General features: G+C 33.8%; 1 protein-coding gene across 1 annotated transcript; it reads left to right on the top strand.

Annotated features, from left to right (window-relative positions):
• The first annotated feature begins 880 nt into the window (after positions 1–880).
• On the top strand, positions 881–15,126 carry LOC127730977 (transcription initiation factor TFIID subunit 12-like). The gene is made up of 6 exons (XM_052239619.1): positions 881–967; positions 3,085–3,181; positions 4,339–4,578; positions 7,337–7,451; positions 10,640–10,728; positions 12,304–15,126. Exons 2-6 carry the CDS (start codon positions 3,116–3,118, stop codon positions 12,340–12,342), a joined length of 549 nt encoding a protein of 182 aa, XP_052095579.1. The 5' UTR covers positions 881–967; positions 3,085–3,115; the 3' UTR covers positions 12,343–15,126.
• Positions 15,127–21,620: the final 6,494 nt, after the last annotated feature.

Raw genomic sequence — 21,620 nt, 5'->3', positions numbered from 1 at the left:
TGAACATGAATTTGACAGCTAATGCCCCTTTAAACCAAGAGTTCCAAGTGGTGAAATCATCATACGGCCCTTCGTAAATTTTACGGACGCCATCACGAGTTGGTTGACAGTTATGGATTATCTGTTTCACAGATGACAACGGTTATGTTCCAATTGTCGTAACTACAATCCCGTCCCCTTTTCCCCGAATGTAATCTACCGAATTAGACTTATCACCGGGTTTGTACTAACAAGAGCAACACGACGGATGCCCGTGACATGTGGACCAGGATCCGCTTACCCTTCCGGAGCACCTGAGATGATCACCCCAAGTTTTTGGCGGGGTTCATTTGCTCAGTCTTTAGTTTTCTATGTTGTGTTTTGTGTAGTGTTGTTTGTCTCAGTTTTGTCTTTTCCTTTTTTAGCAATGGCGTTGTCAGTTTATTTTCTACTTATGAGTCCGAATGTCCCTGTGGTATCTTTCGTTCTCTCAGTGGTACACAGGCACTTGTTTCTATCCATGGGAAGAACCACTATCAACGTATATTTACGTTGATAGTGGTTCTTTCCATGGATAGAAACAAGTGCCTGTGCTCTAGTATACTATTCCTAGATTCGATCATAGTATTTCGTCTCGATTATTGCGTGTAGTCTTTCAAATTAGTCTCTCATATCGTTCGAAAAAATTCAGGAGAGGGTAAGAGGGTATCGGTCAGTCATTTGTGAAAGTATAACAGTGTCTGCAGTAGAATTTTATAATTCGAACTATACACATTATGACATATGATGTTCGTTAGCCTGGAATCGCTACCTTGTTCGTTCGCGGGAAACTGTTCTTATCTCCGATTTCAATGTTCGGAAAAAGTTTTTATCCGGATTTGTTTTTACTTTAGATTCTACGCCTTACTTCCGGTTTATGCCATCATGATTTCATTTTCAAAATGTAGTATGAAATTTGAAAATTCCCACATTTTCACATAAAATATAGGTATTAAAATTATAAATGTTATATGCTGAAAGTAATATCCGGCTACTACGGTCAATCATTATCTGGGAATCAGATTTTATGCCAGACCGTTACTGGCGTTAGAGACGCGCTAGTATTAGTATGATTTTGTGGTTAAAAGTAAACCTAAAAGGAAAACTTAAATCGAAAAATTTGATAACTTTGAAAGTGCCAATTTAGTGTCAAAATCAATGAAGAACAAAACGAAGGCACTAGACACTATTTCATATAATACGGATCCATATAAGAACTCTTTCTTTGTGAAGAGCATAATACATTGAACCAACTGGAAGATAGTATTATGCGCTAATACAGTTGAGAGCTTCAAGGCAGCTCACCAACACCGTCAATAGGAATCTCTCTCTTCCGTTGAATAAAAGCCAGAATTGGTATCTTCAACATACAAATACAGACAAGCTAGTCTTTACCATGTTTACCTTTACCTATCCTGTATAATTTTGCCACCTATATCAGATGAACCACTGTTGTCTTTTGTCAGTATAGAGATTCTAGCATTGAATCATCACAATATGTATATCATAGGAAACGTTAAAAAATGGTGCACTTGTAAAAGCAGTTATAGATAAAATTATCAAAAAAATACTCTGTACACTGTACATACCCACCAACACTATATCTACAAAATTACAGATCCCATTTTTGATGGGACTGCCACTTAAACATTTTTTTATGTTCTACTTCTATCATTACATGCATGGCCACCATCAATAAACTGATTCTTTTGCAGTTTCTGGATGCGAAAGTAAATATTTTATAGAAAAATCGGAAATTTGTGCTAATACATTTTATATAAATTGAAGTTAAAAACATGTTAGATGCCCAGTTGGCTAATAAGCTTTTAATTTCCATCCATTGTCTAGATCTACATTTACACATCGCTCTACTCGCATGCACACAAGTCCTCTTTATTAGATGTCCAGTATGGATTTTGACGAGTGTTGAAGTTTAAACAGGAGATGCAATCCATTTTAACATGTTCATTAGATAAATGATATTGACTTGAAAGAAGTGATTTCCAAAAACAATTTTGTGCTGAATCATTTCTCATTCATGTCATTAGCATGTTTTTTTGTCCTGATATGCATGTTATATTTGCCATAAGTTGATAAGTATCAATCCATCACTATTTGGTATTAGCTGAATTTGCTCCAAATAACCCTAGATCTAGCTCTGAATATCCTTCTGACATCGTGCATCAATCACTTTTTAATGTTTTTTTTTGTGATGCAAAATTGCGGGAACTTGTGTGACTTTCAGTTATGACAGACAAATTTGCATACAAGTGTAAATACGCCTATGTTTCTCTTTTAAACAGCTTTTGCCAGTCTTCATTTAGACTATTTAAAGCCAAAATCATATAACCATCTTCAGTATGTTCATACATGTAAGCCGCTTTTGATAACTTTATTGCCAATAACATTTCATGATTTGCTTTAAAGGTGGACAAATTTTGATTTCCATGGTTTTATCACTTAAGTGTTAGCCAATCATGCCAATCACATGATCAATTACATATCATTTATTTTTGTGTCTCAAAATTTACCTTTACTAAAGCAATGCATGAAAACCAAATTCAATTTCTGGTAAATATATTGACAAGAAGCACGTTTCCAGATTCTTTTAAACAGCTAAAGGATAGTATAGGTGATGATAGGATTCAGCTTATGTAACTAGTATGGGTGGGTCCTGCAGACACACAATAACATTTTCAAAAATGGTGCTTCAAGACAGAAAATCATGCGTCCTGGAAAATGCTGTAACTAGAACCTTGTGAGTTTTGTTGTTAAGGTCTGTTTCTCAGATACTGTAAGCAATAGGGTGACTATATTTGGTGTACAGAATGATTGTAAGGGATACAATTCTATTTTACAAGGTTCATCAGACCTTGACCTCATTTACATGGTTCATTGATTATATTAATTTTATGTAATACTTGTAGCATTATTATTTTATTAGAAGTAATCAAAAGTTACAATGTTACCTTTTTCTTAAAGACATTCAACATAAATTAAATTGATCATGATCAGTTAAGCAGGCTAAACATTTCAGCCTGTGCATTCTTGTAATTTATTTTTCAGACTGTAGTATGGTATACATACTTATACAGAGATGAATCCAGTACAAGTAACTACTAATTTACCAGGACAGCCTTCAAATGTTCAGTATCACAACACAGTAAGAATATTAACCAGTCATAGTTTGCTCAGTATTTTTTTTAAAGTATATTGACCTTCTATGTTAATTAAAAAATATACATGATATATGCAGCAAAATTAAGCATGTTTCAGTAAGATAATGTATTTATCTATAAGTAAATTTCAACGATCAACACTTCTAAAGTTTTGAAACAAAAGATGCTCTCTGTCAAGTCTGTGTTGTAGTTGCACTAATTAATTAAATTAGATGCAAAAATCGATTTGTTTGTAACAAGTAATCATTTTTTATCGACCAAAACACTCTCTAAGACCAGAGGAAAGTACTGATAATTTTTATTTTGAAAAAATCTTACAGTCAGTGAACTTAACCAACTGTTTCGTAACAAAGGGTTAAGAAGAAGTTGAGCAGCAGAATTTGAACCCTTGGTTACGTAACCATTTTTAAAGAATTAAACCCTGGGTTATATTTAACCAAAGGATAAATAACTGGGTACTGTAGTCTAGATCAAGGAATTTGATTATGACACATTGAGACACACAATATTTTTTGTCTGTAAAATGTGCTCAGTTTGCTAACAGTTATTCTTACTTTGACATGGATTGAAGTGTAAAATGTGCTGAGTTTGCTAACAGTTATAAATTCTTACTTTGACATGGGTTGAAGTGTGAAATGTATTTTATACCCCCACTCTTAATGTGGGGTTATATTGCAATCACCTTGTCTGCCGTGCTTTTTGTAGGTCTGTCCATTGGTGTGTTTAACAAATATTTTTGTCATACCGTCCTCAGATACTACTGAACAGAATGAATTAATATTTAGTCATTTGCTCAACAGTGATGAGTTATAAAGTGTTAGCACTTCTGTTTGTCGATACTTTCAATTTTCCAATATGTTGAATGAACTTCAAATTTTTGGTCACACTTTTCTCACAAATTGCTCAACAGAATGATTTAATATTTTGCCAGCAGCTTGAGAGTGATCATTTGTAAGGTGCGTGCGCCTATCAGATCTATCAGACACCTATTTCGTTTTCCTATACTTTGAATTATAAGTGGGGGTATGCACAACGATAAGTTCATTCTACTTTTAATTACTTTCTTTGAAAATTTTCAAAGAAAGCAGAAAAATGAATGATTTAGATTTTTTTTATATATGTTATCATTTTCAATTATCAGACTCACCAGCAAGGACAGTTAGTGACTGGTAGTAGTTCTATACCAGTCGGTGTGACATCTTCAGCTCCTACACCAGTAATGACCTTAGGTCAGCCAGGTCTGGCAATAAGACAGCCTATAGCTTCCTCAGTTCAGACAAGTATGGGTGTACAAGACACTAAAGTATTAGATAAAAGAAGATTACAGGAGCTTGTTAAGGAGGTGGATCCAATGGAACAGCTCGATGATGATGTAGAAGAGGTAGAATATAGTAGTGTACTCCCCAGGGTGTACAATGGTATTGTAGAATATAGTCATGATAGTAGTGTACTCCCCAGGGTGTACCATGGTATTATAGAATATAGTAGTGTACTCCCCAGGGTGTACCATGGTATTGTAGAATATAGTAGTGTACTCCCCAGGGTGTACCATGGTATTGTAGAATATAGTAGTGTACTCCCCAGGGTGTACCATGGTATTGTAGAATATAATAGTGTACTCCCCAGGGTGTACCATGGTATTATAGAATATAGTAGTGTACTCCCCAGGGTGTACCATGGTATTGTAGAATATAGTAGTGTACTCCCCAGGGTGTACCATGGTATTATAGAATATAGTAGTGTACTCCCCAGGGTGTACCATGGTATTATAGAATATAGCAGTGTACTCCCCAGGGTGTACCATGGTATTGTAGAATATAGTAGTGTACTCCTCATGGTGTACCATGGTATTATAGAATATAGTAGTGTACTCCCCAGGGTGTACCATGGTATTATAGAATATAGTAGTGTACTCCCCAGGGTGTACCATGGTATTATAGAATATAGTAGTGTACTCCCCAGGGTGTATGTACCATGGTATTATAGAATATAGTAGTGTACTCCCCAGGGTGTACCATGGTATTATAGAATATAGTAGTGTACTCCCCAGGGTGTGCCATGGTATTATAGAATATAGTAGTGTACTCCCCAGGGTGTACCATGGTATTGTAGAATATAGTAGTGTACTCCCCAGGGTGTACCATGGTATTATAGAATATAGTAGTGTACTCCCCAGGGTGTACCATGGTATTGTAGAATATAATAGTGTACTCCCCAGGGTGTACCATGGTATTATAGAATATAGTAGTGTACTCCCCAGGGTGTACCATGGTATTATAGAATATAGCAGTGTACTCCCCAGGGTGTACCATGGTATTGTAGAATATAGTAGTGTACTCCTCATGGTGTACCATGGTATTATAGAATATAGCAGTGTACTCCCCAGGGTGTACCATGGTATTGTAGAATATAGTAGTGTACTCCCCAGGGTATACCATGGTATTATAGAATAATTATAGTAGTGTACTTCCCAGGGTGTACTATGGTATTGTAGAATATAGTAGTGTACTCCCCAGGGTGTACCATGGTATTATAGAATATAGTAGTGTACTCCCCAGGGTGTACCATGGTATTGTAGAATATAGTAGTGTACTCCCCAGGGTGTACCATGGTATTATAGAATATAGAAGTGTACTCCCCAGGGTGTACCATGGTATTATAGAATATAGTAGTGTACTCCCCAGGGTGTACCATGGTATTATAGAATATAGTAGTGTACTCCCCAGGGTGTACCATGGTATTATAGAATATAGCAGTGTACTCCCCAGGGTGTACCATGGTATTATAGAATATAGTAGTGTACTCCCCAGGGTGTACCATGGTATTATAGAATATAGTAGTGTACTCCCCAGGGTGTACCATGGTATTATAGAATATAGTAGTGTACTCCCCAGGGTGTACCATGGTATTATAGAATATAGTAGTGTACTCCCCAGGGTGTGCCATGCTATTATATTTTTACAATGGGCTGTCTAATCACATTTTTTGATAGAATGTATAAAAAGGGGGAAAACCCAGTATAAAAATAAGGAGATGCAGTATGGTTACCAATGAGACAACTATCAACCAGAGACCAAATAATGTAGTTGAAATCAACTATAGCTCACCGTATGGTCTTCAGCAATGAGCCAAGCGGTACAGTAAGTTATAAAAGGCTCAGACATGACAAAACGTAAAACATTTCAAACGAGAAAAATCAACAATCTGCTTTATTTACAAAAGTATGTTTGCTGTATGAACCTTAACATTCAATCAGTTACAACAGTGCAAGTCCCATGGATGACAGAAAAAGTTTCATGGATAGTAATGATTTCATTGAAATATATGCTGTGGAATCAAAGATGATTGTATTTTAAAGTAACTGTGTACTTAAATTACCAGATGACATGATTATTTATTGTTAACTTTTGTTGCAAATACATTTGTAAATCTACATTCTGCAATCATTCTATGTATAGAGATGAAAAGGCACTACAAAATAATAGTTCTTCCTTTCTACAAGCCATTCATTGACTCAAATAAACCTTTGTAAAAGCTGATGGTTAGTGGAGAACATCATGCACCATATGTTGTTTAAAAAATAAAGAAGATAAATAAAAAAACAAAGGGAAAAAACAGACTTCATCATGGCCAAACAACAGCAAAAAAAACAACACACAGAAAACTAAATATTGAGCAACACAAACCTTACAAAAAAACCTATGGTGAAGTCATAAACACATTTTTACAGTTAACAAATAATTCAATTGCTGAAAAGTAAGAAAAAGAGTTTATATCCTCAATAAATGCAAAAAGAGTACACTATGGAAGAGTATACTCTTGAGTGTCAACTTACTTGGCACTGTCTGATAGCAGTAATCAATGAATTACATGTGAAACAAATTAAGTCTTAGTTCAAATTCTATCATTTTTTGCCATACAAGGCTTTTAAGAAACAGACAATAACAAGGTATCATTAAGGAAGGAATAAGGTAAGATTTTAATTAAGCAATGAAAATGGATGCAGAATAACTAACTTTAAAGACAGAACTTTGCCTGAAAAAAACATAATATTGTTAATAATAGGTAGAAAATCAGAAATTTCTGAAATAAGAGCTCAAGTCTTAATACCTGTGTACTTATATGATATTATATTACAGGTGTTAATGCATATAGCTGATGATTTTATAGAAAATGTAGTAAGTGCAGCATGTAAGATAGCCAAACACAGAAAATCTAATACATTAGAGGTTAAAGATGTACAGATGCATTTAGGTTTGTTAATGTTGTGTACATAATTTTTATACGACCGCAAAACAATTTTTGCATCGTATAATGCTATGATGTCGTCGTCGTCGTCCGAAGACACAATTGGTTTCTGGACAATAACTTAAGTTTTAAGTGAATGGATCTCTATGAATTTTTACCAGAAGGTTCAATACCACAAAAGGAAGGTTGGGAATGATTTTGGGGGTGATGCATGGTACCAACAGTTTAGGAATTAGGGGCCAAAAACAAGCATTTTTGTAGTTTCCGTACAATAATTTGTGTGTAAGTGTATGGATACCCTGAAATTGTACCACAAGGTTCCATATCACAAATGGAAGGCTGGGATTGAGTTTGGGGTTAATTGCCCAAAACGTTCAGGAATTAGGGGCAAAAAATGGGCCAAAAACAAGCATTTTTCTAGTTTCCAGACAATAACATGTGTTCAAATGTATGGATCTCTCTAAAATTGTACTGCAAGGTTCCATACCATAAAGGGAAGGCTGGGATTGAGTTTGGGAGTAATTACTCCAAAAGGAGGGAGGGTAGGGGGCTCAAAAAGTTGGGATATTTTTTTCCAATTTTGGGGTTGGGGGGGGGGGGGGGTTCATTTTTTTTCTTTAACATTTTTGAAATCTTCAATTGCACAATATTGGGCAATAGCAAGAAATCTTCAATTGCACAGTATTGCGCAATAGCACAGTATTAGGCAAAAGCAAGAAATCTTCAATTGCACAGTATTGCGCAATAGCAAGAAATCTTCAACTGCACAGTATTGCGCAATAGCAAGAAATCTTCAACTGCACAGTATTGCGCAATAGCAAGAAATCTTCAATTTTACAGTATTGCGCAATAGCAAAAAATCTTCAATTACACAGTATTGCGCAATAGCACAGTATTAGGCAAAAGCAAGAAATCTTCAACTGCACAATATTGCACAATAGCACAGTATTATGCAATAGCACAGTATATATTGTGCAATATCACAGTATTGCGCAATAGCAAGAAATCTTCAATTGCACAGTATTGCGCAATAGCAAGAAATCTTCAACTGCACAGTATTGCGCAATAGCAAGAAATCTTCAATTGTACAGTATTGCGCAATAGCAAAAAATCTTCAATTACACAGTATTGCACAATAGCAAGAAATTTTCAATTGCAATAGCACAGTATTGCACAATAGCAAGAAATCTTCAATTGCACAGTATTGTGCAATAGCAAGAAATCTTCAATTGAAAACAAATACAAATGTTTTAACCAATTTCGATGGGATTAATTAAGTCTTTAATTTTTGGGGGTTCTAACCTTGTATAATTTTTTTGGATATTGGGCCGCATTTTTAAATTGGTCTACATTGAGGTCAAAAGGGTCCAAAATTAAACTTTGTTTGATTTCATCAAAAAATGAAATATTGCAGCTGTATGATTTGCTGAATCTTATTGTGCATTTAGATTTTTATTTTGGGCCCTGTTTTCAAATTAGTTCATATTAAGGTTTGAAGGGTCCAAAATTAAACTTTGTTTGATTTCAACTAAAATTAAATTATTGGTGTTTTTTATATGCTGAATCTAACCATAATGTTTGATTTTGGATATCAGACCATTCTAGGTAAATTAAATGTCCCATTTCAAATTTTTAAGATCTTTGACCACATTTATTTTGTCAGAAAATATATTATGTCAAAAATTTGATCACAATTCAAATTCAGACAGTATCAAGCTTGAATATTGTGTCCAAACTTGCCCCAACTGTTCAGGGTTCGACCTCTGCGGTCGTATCAGGCTGCGCTCAGCGAAGTATTTTATTTTACAATATACAGACTATATTACTTGATGTCTTAGCAAATATAAGAAAGTACTCATACACAACTTATGTATAAATATATTAGTAAAAAAGAAGAATTTACTTCTAGAAACATTTATATATTCAAATTCTTGATCATTCTGTTGTTTGATTTATGAACTTGTCAAAACAGATATGGTAGCACAGGGGCAGGTTCAAGGAGGTGCATCCAGTATGTGCTCTTAAAATTTAGAACAAATTAAGATTTAGTTTAGGCTTTAACGACATCCAAACCCCTTTCCAATGCTGTGTGCCCTCCCTTACCTCAAACTCTTGATCCCCATCTGTAGCAGTCTCTTGATTCCCATCTGTAGCAGTACAACTCACAGTTGAGTTTATAACAGACTCTTGATCCCTATCTGTAGCAGTACAACTCACCAGTTGAGTTTATGACAAACTCTTGATCCCCATCTGTAGCAGTTCAACTCACTAGTTGAGTTTATAACAATCTCTTGATCCCCATTTGTAGCAGTACAACTCACCAGTTGAGTTTATAACAATCTCTGGTGATCACTATACAATAACCTGACTATGCCAATCTTCATTAGAATTTTTAATAAAGATAGCTTGCTTTTTGTCTCTATTCCATTAATTGACTCTTTGATCAGCACTCTTAGGGTGTTTTTTAGAGATTGATTCAAGACTTTAGATCATTTCCTCTTTTTTCTACACCCTTCAAAGTAAGGGTATGTCCAGAGTTGCTGTAAAGTCCTGTTACACCAACATGATCAATATTTTTGAACCTGTATTAACTGAACATGTTAAAACTTGGGAAAAAAATCATCTAGTCCTTAACAAGTTTGGTTTAGACAGTATAAAATAAGGAGATGTGATATGATTACCAATATGACAACCAACTATAGCCGATGAGGATGTGAAGATTACTTTGTACCGTGGTCTTTGTTTGATATTTGTCTCATACCAAATTCCTTATCATATATTATCAGTTATTTTGTTAAACATCAAATAATCTTTTGATTGTTGAATGACATTTCTGTTTGCAAAAGAATTTATCTGCCAACCATTTAAAGTTCATAATATATGCCCTATTTCCAAATGACATACCATTTCAAACCAGTAGAATATGTGTTGGGCTTGCAGGTCTGTTACAGTTGTAGATTTAACATTAGTTATGAAGACTATGAAACCACCCCAGTTATTGTACCAATGTAGAATCATTTATAACCAACAAATTGTTACTTTAAAAACCCAGTCATTGTATATGTGTAGAATCATTTAGATCAAACTAATTATTACTTGATAATGATAATCTTCTTGATCATTATGAATTATAACTTGTGTTTTGTTCATAGTGTAGTTTAATATTGCATTTAAATATTTGCTAATTATTACAGAGAGGAATTGGAACATTTATGTGCCAGGATATGGTTCAGATGAGTTGAGGCCATACAAGAAAGCAGCCACAACAGAAGCTCATAAGCAGGTAGGCGAACTTGGTAAAACATGTCCGTTAGTTCGTCCAGAATTACACATAATCAGATGACTAAGAAAACATGATATCATTTGGAATTAAACAAATTATTAAATTGGTTTCAATGAAATACCGTGATTTCCAAGTTAAATAAAAATGGATAATTTCACGTGAAATAAATCTGATAATTTCCGTCCCCGAACGTCATACAACCATGTGTGTTGTCAAGACATTGTTGATGACGTTGCATCAAAATGAAATGGGAATGCGTAGAAAAAATATAGTTTCTTGTATTTTATTCTCTATTTCCATTAAAAAAAGACCATGGTTAATGTAAATAAAAGAATTACTAATCTCATGACCAAACAACACTGATAATAAACTCATGGGCTACATGCATTCATGAATTAATGTGTTGTTAGGTCACTCGTAATTATTTTTCTATATTTGAATTCTTTGATAGGTTGTTCTAAAAATAGTCACACTTTGTAAAAGAATGATTCACAGTTGTTTAAAGTATAAATATAATATGTGGGGTATACATCCATGAGGTAGTAAATGTTTTGTGAAGATGGACATGATATTAAGTAGCAATGCCTTTCTAATTATTTATCATCCATCATGATTTGACCTACTTGCTTATTGACTGAAAGTTTGTTCAGTTCTTATTTACATGTAGTAAGTTGTCTATAAACTTATAACAATAACATGTTATAGGGAATTCAAGGGAGTATAACAGTCTTCTATTAGAATTGACCGCTCTAGCCTGTCTTTTATGCTTTATTGACAAGTTATGTATTCCAGTTCATTTTTTGAGGTAATAAATGAAATCACTGTCATATACCATAGTGTAAGGTTATATCTAGGAGATTATAATAACTGTCTACCAAAACTATGGAATGTAGTCATTATAAATAAACTATTGGGTGTTTTAGATAAGTTCAGTTGAGAACTTTGAAGGCACTAAGAATTTAATTTCTGGAACATTCCTAATAGGAAATAATACAATTGTCAATAATTATTAAAAAAAAATTAGAAATTTCTTCATGACATATAAAACTTATCATGTTTTGTCATAGCTATATTAATAATTTTGATAAATGTAGTTAAAAGTAGGATAGGAAAATATTGATGGATTATTGTAAATCTGAGACTTTAATGTTACTACAGAAACATCAGTAGTTAAGTATTCAGAAATTAAATTATCTAAGCCCTAGTTTACTTAAATCTAGTAACATCTTTAATACAAATAGAAGGACCAGAAAGGGCCTAACTACTATGTCATTTTAAAATTACTGGAACTTTCCAAGACGCCTTTGGGAATTAAATTTAATCAATGATACTTTATATTATCTTGTGTTAATTATTAAAAAGAAATGTTACATTTATTTTTGATTTTGTTGGATTTCTGGTCATCAATGTACCACATAAGTTAATTCCTATATAATAAGTTTTGGAAAGCAACTGAAAAAAGCAACATCAAACCTTATTTGTTTACGTAGCCTTTTAACTTGATAAGCTAATCAGGAACATGCTTCAGAGAATTAAGATTTTGATATCACCATAAGACATTTTTTTTTCTTTCAGAGAATGGCATTGATAAAGAAAACACTAAAGAAATTTTAAGTACAGGAATACCATTCGTGACTATTGGATATTGTTTAGCAATTGTATCTTTATGGAAAGATACATCGCTTTGAAAAAAAATGGAACGATATCAGTTCTACTGATTTAGCTTACAGTTTAAGTGAAATGGAAATAATTTCATGGAAGGGGAAGCATGTTACCTCATATGTTACCTCAGCATGCTTCTTGGAAAGACTTGATTGACGTTATGAATCTGGCAACATCTTCTTTATACTTGTGTTTCAATACTTGACATTTGTTAAAAAATATAATCTAACTTGTGTTAATTGCACTTTTTAGCTCACCTTGCCCGAAGGGCCAAATGAGCTTTTCTCATCACTTGGCGTCCGTTGTCCGTCGTCGTTAACTTTTTACATTTTGAACTTCTTCTGGAGAACCACGGAATGGAATGAAACCAAACATGGCATGAATGTTCCTTATGAGGTGCTGACCAAGTGTAGTTACTTTGAAGCCAATCCATATTCCAAGATGGCAGCCAGCGGTGGACTTGGTTTAGCATAGGACCCAATTGACAATACAAACAAATGTCTTCTTTAAGAGAACCACTGAATGGAATGAAACCCAAACATGGCATGAATGTTCCTTATGAGGTGCTGACTAAGTGTTGTTACTTTGAAGCCGATCCATCATCCAAGATGGCCACCAGGGGGGGACAATGTTTAACAAAGGACCCTATGGACAATACATACAAATGTGTTCTTTTAGAGAACCACTAAATGGATTGAAACCAAACATGGCATGAATGTTCCTTATGAGATGCTGACTAAGTGTTGTTACTTTGAAGCTGATCCATCATCCACGATGGCCGCCAGCGAGGGGACTTCCTTTAACATAATACCCCATGGGAAATACATACAAATGCTTCATCTAGAGGTGCACTGAATGGAATTAAACCAAACATGGCATAAATGTTTCTTATGAGGTGCTGATGAAGTGTTGCTACTTTGTTGCTGATTGACTGTTCAAGATGGCCACCAGGATGTTTTATTAAATTACATGGCCAATATTAAACCAAATTTAGCCTCACTCATTATTAGGGTATCTGTTATGATTTTAATCTATTTTACATGATTTCCAAAACCAAAGTAGAATCAGGTGAGTGACACAGGCTCTTGAGAGCCTCTAGCTTTTTTATTTCATAAGATTTCAAATTTGTATTTCAATTTTATTGAACTTTTTATGTAAGAATTGACATTTCTATCGACAATGTAAAACAAGAAAGCACCTTTTAAATGTCTTGTGAAAGTATTGCATCATGTCTGTAAATAAAGTCATAAAGACCATTTCAATATTTTTTTTCATACTGTGTTTTAAAGTGGTTTAAATAGATTTAAAACCACAGTAAGGCAGTGTAGCTTTGACAGATTTATCATTTGTTGTAAATTTTAAATGATATATTTTGTAATCATTGTAAATGAGGTTTGCTTTCATATGTATATAATTAATTAGGTTGGGTCATTCCAAGTGTTCAGACTGTGGACAAATAGCACCTTTTTTTTAGAAAACTTGGTAACCATGTAGGAACCTGTAGTCTGTACACAATGCATCAAATCATAATTGAAGTAATGTCTGCTATTTTCTTTTTTCTTACAATTCCATTAATTCATAGTTCTTAAATGTATAAAATATTTCATTTATTTCAATTCAAACTTTTGACTATCTCATCAGCCCGCCCCCTTTTTAGAACCCATCTAATTTAATTAATATGAGATTGGTCTTTGTCCTGGTATATGCCAAACCCATTTACTTTAATATATAAGGCAAGATAAAAGAAAACTTTACTTTTTGATATATATATTTTATTTCAAATCAAGATTTTACAGAAATATTTCTAGATTCCTCTATACTTTAAAGAGCATTATTTTAGATTCCTCTATACTTTAAGGAGCATTATTTTACAATAGTAGTTACCACTTTTTGAGCATGACTTTGATTTAATTTAAAATAATATTAATGCTTACTGTAAATAGAAGCAGCTTCCAATAATGCTTGAAAAACTCTAGATGGTAAAAATTATAATTTTGTGTGTCTTATTTGGTATGTTCTAAAAAAACCAGTACACACTGTATTTATCATATATTTTATTACTGAGAAAGTTAGAAAGGAAGATTATAAAGTAAAATATTTCCCTCATGGAATGCTTATTTTTTTAACTCAAAATATGTCATGTCAAGGAATATGAAACTTTCTTTTAAAGACTTCTATTAAGAATATTTATATATTAAAACATATATTTTCAAGCAAAGCACAATAAAAAATCTCATAGAAAAACAACTGTTGGAAGGCAAACCATGTGATGCCTTTTAAAAGAGAAACATCCTCATGGTTTATTTTTTATTGTTTTCATATCATCAGGGTGTTTCCACACCAACTTGTGTTGTATTATGGATTTTTGCTTTGGAAATAAACAGAACAATTGAGTTACATTACTTCACATTAATTGTAGATCCCTAAGTGATCATATTGTTAGCAGAAAGTTATACTTGAAAGCAGTGTATAATCTTAAGAGGAGCTCAATTTGTAAAGAGAACCCGATCAAGTTTATATATAGAAACAGAAATGTTTAATAGGAATCATGAATAATCATAATCATAAAATGTGGTTACTTCTAAAAAAAATGTTTGATTTTAAATTAATGGAACTGTTTTGTTTGTTAGACAGTTAGTATGATCATCATTTAAATCTGTTTACTTTTGATAATTTGATGTATGATTTTCAGTATCCGTCATTTCATATTCATTTTATAGTAAAAAGAAAGAAATTGATCTTCTTGTGTCTTTTATGTAATTAATAATAGTGGAAATTATTTAAAAGCAAGCTCTTTTTGAGCTGTGACTCAATTTTAAAGTTGACAAGTTAGTACATGTATCCCCTGATTTTTTTTATAAAAAGAAATACTTTCATTGAAGAGCATATATTATAACTTCACCATATCAATGGTTAAATTTTTTTTTTATTTTTTGTTTAGAAAACAAAAATATATAGGAGATGAGATTAAATATCATTATCATCCTTCCGTTCTTTTATAAAATTCCAGCTATCTAGCTTATATGATGTTCTGTGTACTGGCTTTCCTGATCTACTTTGGTGCAGTTTACAGTAATGTCAAATATATAGATGATAATTCTTACCCCTTTATTATCCAATAACATTGTCTAAGAAGAAAGGAGGTAATTAGGTAATAAACAGCTTATAAAATAAAAAAAAAACAAGTGAAACTGCGAGCTACTGCGAGCTGATGATACCCCTGACGCAACTGGATAATTTTAATAGTGTAAAAATATGTAAGTGTTCCGTATACAGGAAGTTGTTGAGTGATGAATCTGAAAACGCATCACACGGTATAGTTGACTCATATAAACCCTGAAACCAAATTTCAGAAATCATTGTAATGTAGTTCCTGAGAAAAATGTGACGAAAATTTTCAACTTGGATGTCATGTGTAAAAATGTGTAAGTGTTCGGTAAACAGGAAGTTGTTGAGTGATGAATCTGAAAACGCATCACACGGTATAGCTGACTCATATAAACCCTGAAACCAAATTTCAGAAATCCTTGTAATGTAATTCCTGAGAAAAATGTGACGAAAATTTTCAACTTGGATGTCATGTGTAAAATGATACGTGTTCTGTAAACAGGAAGTTGTTGAGTGATGAATCTGAAAACGCATCACACAGTATAGCTGACTCATATAAACTGAAACCAAATTTCAGAAATCTTTGTTATGTAGTTCCTGAGAAAGATGTGACGAAAAATATTCATGGGACTGACGGATGGACAGACAGAGGTAAAAAAGTATACCCCCACTTTTTTTTTAAAGCGGAGGTATAAATAGTTCAGCATGTTGTCAACAATACAGACTTTCAAATTCGCCATCTTTAGCCAGAACTTTCATACTAGAATGATCAATTATTTTTGCGGTCGTATATTGGTATGGCGTTGGCGTCTTCATTGTCGTCCGAAGACACATTGGTTTTCGCACAATAACTTTAGTTAAAATGAATAGATCTCTATGAAATTTTACCATAAGGTTCAATACCACAAAAGGAAGATTGGGATTGATTTTGGGGGTTATGGTACCAACAGTTAAGGAATTAGGGGCCAAAAAGGGGCTAAAAATAAGCATTTTTGTAACTTCCAGACAATAACTTGTGTGTTAGTGTATGGATCTCTCTGACATTGTACCACAAGGTTCCATCTCACAAAGGGAATGCTAGGATTGATTTTGGAGGTAATTGCTTCAAAATTTTAGGAATTAAGGGCCAAAAAAGGGGCAAAAAAACAAGCATTTTTATACGACCGCAAAAAAATTTTGCGGTTGTATATTGGTATGACGTCGTCGTCGTTGTCGTCCGAAGACACATTGGTTTTCGCACTCTAACTTTAGTTTAAGTGAATGGATCTTTATGAAATTTTACCATAAGGTTCAATACCACAAAAGGAAGGTGGGGATTGATTTTGGGGGTTATGGTACCAACTGTTAAGGAATTAGGGGCCAAAAATAAGCATTTTTGTAACTTCCAGACATAACTTGTGTGTTAGTGTATGGATCTCTCTGACATTGTGCCACAAGGTTCCATATCACAAAGGGAATGCTGGGATTGATTTTGGGGGTAATTGCCTCAAAATTTTAGGAATTAGGGACCAAAAAGGGGCAAAAAACAAGCATTTTTCTAGTTTCATGACAATAACTTGTGTGTAAGTGTATGGATCTCTCTGACATTGTACCACAAGGTTCCATATCAGAAAGGGAATGTTGGGATTGATTTTGGGGGTAATTGCCTCCAAATTTTAGGAATTAGGGGCCAAAAAGGGGCAAAAACAAGCAGTTTTCTAGTTTCATGACTATAACTTGTGTGTAAGTGTATGGATCTTTTTGAAATTGTACTACAAGGTTCCATATCACAAAGGGAAAGCTGGAATTGAGTTTGGGGGTAATTGCCCAATATGTTTAGGAATAAGGGGCCAAAAAGGGGCCAAAAATAAGCATTTTTCTAGTTTCCAGACAATAACTTGTGTTCAAGTGTATGGATCTCTCTGAAATTGTACTGCAAGGTACCATACCACAAAGGGAAGGCTGGGATTGAGTTTGGGGGTGATGAATCTTAAGGGTGTTCAAAAAAATTGGGGGGGGGGGGGGGGTTTCCATTTTTTTCCTTTTTTTTTCTTTCAAATTTTCCATTTTAAGTTGGTTATTTCTGATTTATATATAAAAGCAAATAATAATGATATGGTTTGATTTCATCAAAAATTGAAATATTGGGGTTCTTTGATATGCTGAATCTAACCGTGTATTAATTCTAACCATGTATTTAGATTTTTGATTTTTGGGCCTCGTTATTAAATTGGTCCATATTGTGGTCAAAAGGGTCCAAAATTAAACTTTGTTTGATTTCATCAAAAATTGAATTCTTTGGATTCTTTGATATGCTGAATCTAACCATGTATTTAGATTTTGGATATTGGACCATAATAGGTAAATTAAAAAATTTTAAGTTCTTAGCCCACATTCATTCTGTGTCAGAAACCTATGCTGTGTCAAATATTTAATCACAATCCAATTTCAGAGCTGTATCAAGCTTGAATGTTGTGTCCATACTTGCCCCAACTGTTCAGGGTTCGACCTTTGCGGTCGTACCAAGCTGCGCCCAGCGGAGCATTTTATTATTTATGTTTCCACCTTTTTCTTTCTACTGTGAAATTAATGTGCATACAAAGAACACCCAGTCCTATTTTTGCTGTTGACATTTCTTTACATCCACCATTGGCTTTATATGTACATCAGCGCCTTTTCTCAGACCAAACTTTATAGTATGGAAAAGAAAGGATACAGTGTATTGATTCATGAAACAAAATCACTTCAAGTACTTGACAGAAACCAAAAGCAAAGGTACAGCACTTTCATTGCTATTCATGTTTCTCAAAGTTGCAGTGGGGTTTTAAACTCAGAGCAAACTATCACAACTTACTGTAAGTTTAAAACTTCCCTTAGCACATTTGATCAACACTATTTGATTGGTGTTTATAATATTGCTACATCTGTGATTTGAAGAATGAATTGTACGATTATCTAATTATATATTTTACCAGACAAATACTGGCATAAATTACCAAACTATAACCACATAATACAACAACAAATAATAACATTTTGACAAACCTGGGGAAGATCAGGAGACGTGTTAGACAAATATGCAGTAATTGATGATGAAGGCTTAACAATTTTGGTGGACGGCATAAAAATTTCGTTAAACTATTTAGAGTGGCTGAAATAGAGAGAGTGTAGTAATATGATGTTCATCGAAAACTTAACCATGACAAAAATGGTGATTTCAATTTAACCATGGTGAACTTTCCATTTCTATGTAGCAACGTATCGGCAGCTCCTGCAAGGGATTGTATTCCTTCACAGTTGCTGCTTAAAGGGAGTTAATTGATATGTCCAACTTTCTCTACCCACAGTCTTGTGACCCAGGGGCGTAGCTGCCGTTAGGCACTTTAGGCACGTGCCTACACATAATTTTTTCACAATTTTTTTTTTTTATAAAAAAAAATAATAAACAACGTTATCTGTAGATGCACGCTAGTAAAGTCGTCAAAACTCTTTACTTATCGAATGTCATGTGTACACTAGTCTATCATCCTTAGTGAATGGAGTATTGGATAGAATTGTATGTCATTATATTCCCCCTTATATAAAAACTATAAACTAGAACTTTGGTTCAGATCATTTCACTTCTATCAACAAATACTTGAATGAACCTCAACTTAGACACATGATTTTTTTTTAATTAGTTGTTGTTGGCTTTCAACTAGCTTTCCACTTGGTCTTCATCCGACCTATAATAAAACCCTTGCCAAAGTTGAGCGTTCATTTGGCTGTGCATGATGTATAAATACGCAGTCACGTCTGGTCAGAATGGGGACGTTAAATCCGATACCTAGTGTAGAGAGAATGCCACGCTCTCTGCACGTTAAGAAACTTGCAACAACTCTTTGAGGGATTCGTAGGTGGTCTACTGAAAGGCAAAATTTCTGTTCCTATCCAATAAACCCTCATTTTCCAATGCATGGCGTTTCCAATTTTCCAGACCTTCGTCCTGGACCATCCCTATTACAGGACCTAGCTACCTGTTGTATTTATTGTAAATTTGTTTTTGTCCTGAACATGCATGGACTATTTGCAACTGGACGATTAGCAATCAATCAATCAATCAACTAGCTTTCAGTAACTTCGAGTACTCTCAAATCTACGTGTAATGACCATAGTTATTCAAATTCCTAAGCAGGTAGGGATTTTATAGTACAGGATATAAGGAAAAATGAATTTCTTGAATTTATTTCGATAGTATGAACAGAACAGAATTTCTGCATGAGGCATCGACTGTGTGTGTATGTGTTTGTGTAGCCAGGGGACGGTGAATGTTTCTTTTAAATGTAGGATCGTCAATATGTACTATCAATTGACGTATATATTCCAATGATCCTCAATCATAAAGGAATAGATATGAAAATACTAAACAGACTGTGCTGCTTAATAAAGGGCTACGCTGATCCACGCTGGGCAATGCATATTGTAAATAGATTTATTCTTAATATATTTCCGATTGTACTGCCGGCTAATTCATCAGTCAGATATAATTGTAAAAATTATGTTTATTATAATTTCTTCGAAATTTTTTTCATGTATATTATCATGATAAAATGACCAGTTTTCATGTTTTTTTGTCATAAAATTTGGCAACTGAAATGCTGAAACCCGTTTTCCGTCGGGGGGGCTTTGCCCCCCTGAACCCCCTACCAGGGCTCTGCCCTGGACCTGCTGGGGGCCTTTAGCGGCCCCCATACCCCCGGCCGCAATTTGTGCCTACAGTTCATTGTATACCTAGCTACGCCCTGTTGTCGTCTTTGTTCTTTAGAAACACTTGTATGAGGTCTGTCTCATAAGAATTGAGAAACAAGAATGTCTATAAATGTGTATAAAACATGGTTCAAAAACCTTTTAAAATCTTGGTAATAAAAGAATTAAGGGAGCTACCATTTGATTTTTATGGGGGGGCTAGGATGAAAAATTTTGTCCTGCATTTTTTTAGTTGTAATCTCTGTCCTGCCTTTTTATTTTTCACTCTATTCGGTCCTGCCTTTTTTTTTATTAGTTTATCCTGACTTTTTTTACATAAATTGTCATCCTGCCTTTTTTTTTTTGCCAAGTTGCTCATCCTGCCTTTTTTTTTGCCAAGTTGCTCATCCTGCCTTTTTTTTACTGAAACTCCTGTCCTGCCTTTTTTTTCAAATTTCATCCTAGCCCCTGATGTAGGTAAATCCTTAATAAAGTGTTATTTTCACTTAAGAAAACCGATGCCAGAATGCGGCATAGATGAAAGCTAGAAACACATCCCATTCTATTAGTCAATCAAAAATCATGCTATTTGAAAAACAACCTTAAATTCGTATTAAGCAATGTCTACTGTTACGGCAATCTAATTGAAATATAGATTTCTGATTTTGCATATTTTTATTCGACGAGAAAGAGAGTAACGATAAATCTGAATTTTAGTAGATTGATGAATAACACACATCGATATACTTTTAGACGATTGCAATAAGAAAAATAAACGTTTTCTGTGACCATGACTTTTGTTGTTATATATCAATACATCTTGTTGTTTCCTTCAAAATCTGTTAAAACATGTAAACAAGTTGCTTTTAAAAAAAAAAGTCAATACATGAACCTAAGAACTTTTTTTATGCTAATTATTATTTCAACTGAATTGTAAATTATATCTCAGTATTTTCATTACCATGTGTGTGGAGGATAATATTTTCTTTTTATTGTAAATCAGGACAATTACGGCATGTTGAGAGTGGTGTTAAATATAAAGTAGGGAGATAAGGAATGTTTTAATTTCAATAGTTCATTTCTGGATGGTGTTAGCTTTCATTTTTACCAGTGTGAAAGGTCAAATTACTACCAATGGATGACACTTCTAGGGTGTTTATTGGTAGAGGTAATATTTCAACTAGAATCCCTCAGTAATTTTATATATTTTTCTTTTTGAAATACATGTTTCAGAGCAAGTACGATATTTTGTTTCATAAAATGTGAAAGTTTTATTCCTTCCAAATAAGACAAAATCTACTTGCTTACCATTTTATTTTGTGCCGTAAAATCCCGTTCCACCTTAGAAATGGGTTTGGATCCAGCTAATACATTCAATTTGCTGCTTATACATGTATACTTAATATATCTGTCCAAAT

This window comes from Mytilus californianus, unplaced genomic scaffold, assembly GCF_021869535.1.
Source record: "Mytilus californianus isolate M0D057914Y unplaced genomic scaffold, xbMytCali1.0.p SCAF_2, whole genome shotgun sequence".
In the NCBI taxonomy this organism is placed as follows: domain Eukaryota; kingdom Metazoa; phylum Mollusca; class Bivalvia; order Mytilida; family Mytilidae; genus Mytilus; species Mytilus californianus.
The sequence above is the reverse complement of the archived record's forward strand: the minus strand, read 5'-3'. Positions and strand labels throughout refer to the sequence as shown.

What these genes read in the sequence shown, in the direction of transcription:
- LOC127730977 (XM_052239619.1), top strand. Translation starts at nt 3,116, where the DNA reads ATGAATCCAGTACAAGTAACTACTAATTTACCAGGACAGCCTTCAAAT. An exon ending in AGATGTACAGATGCATTTAG is followed by an intron (nt 7,452 to 10,639) that starts GTTTGTTAATGT and finishes TAATTATTACAG; the next exon opens with AGAGGAATTGGAACATTTAT. An exon ending in CAACAGAAGCTCATAAGCAG is followed by an intron (nt 10,729 to 12,303) that starts GTAGGCGAACTT and finishes TTTTTCTTTCAG; the next exon opens with AGAATGGCATTGATAAAGAA.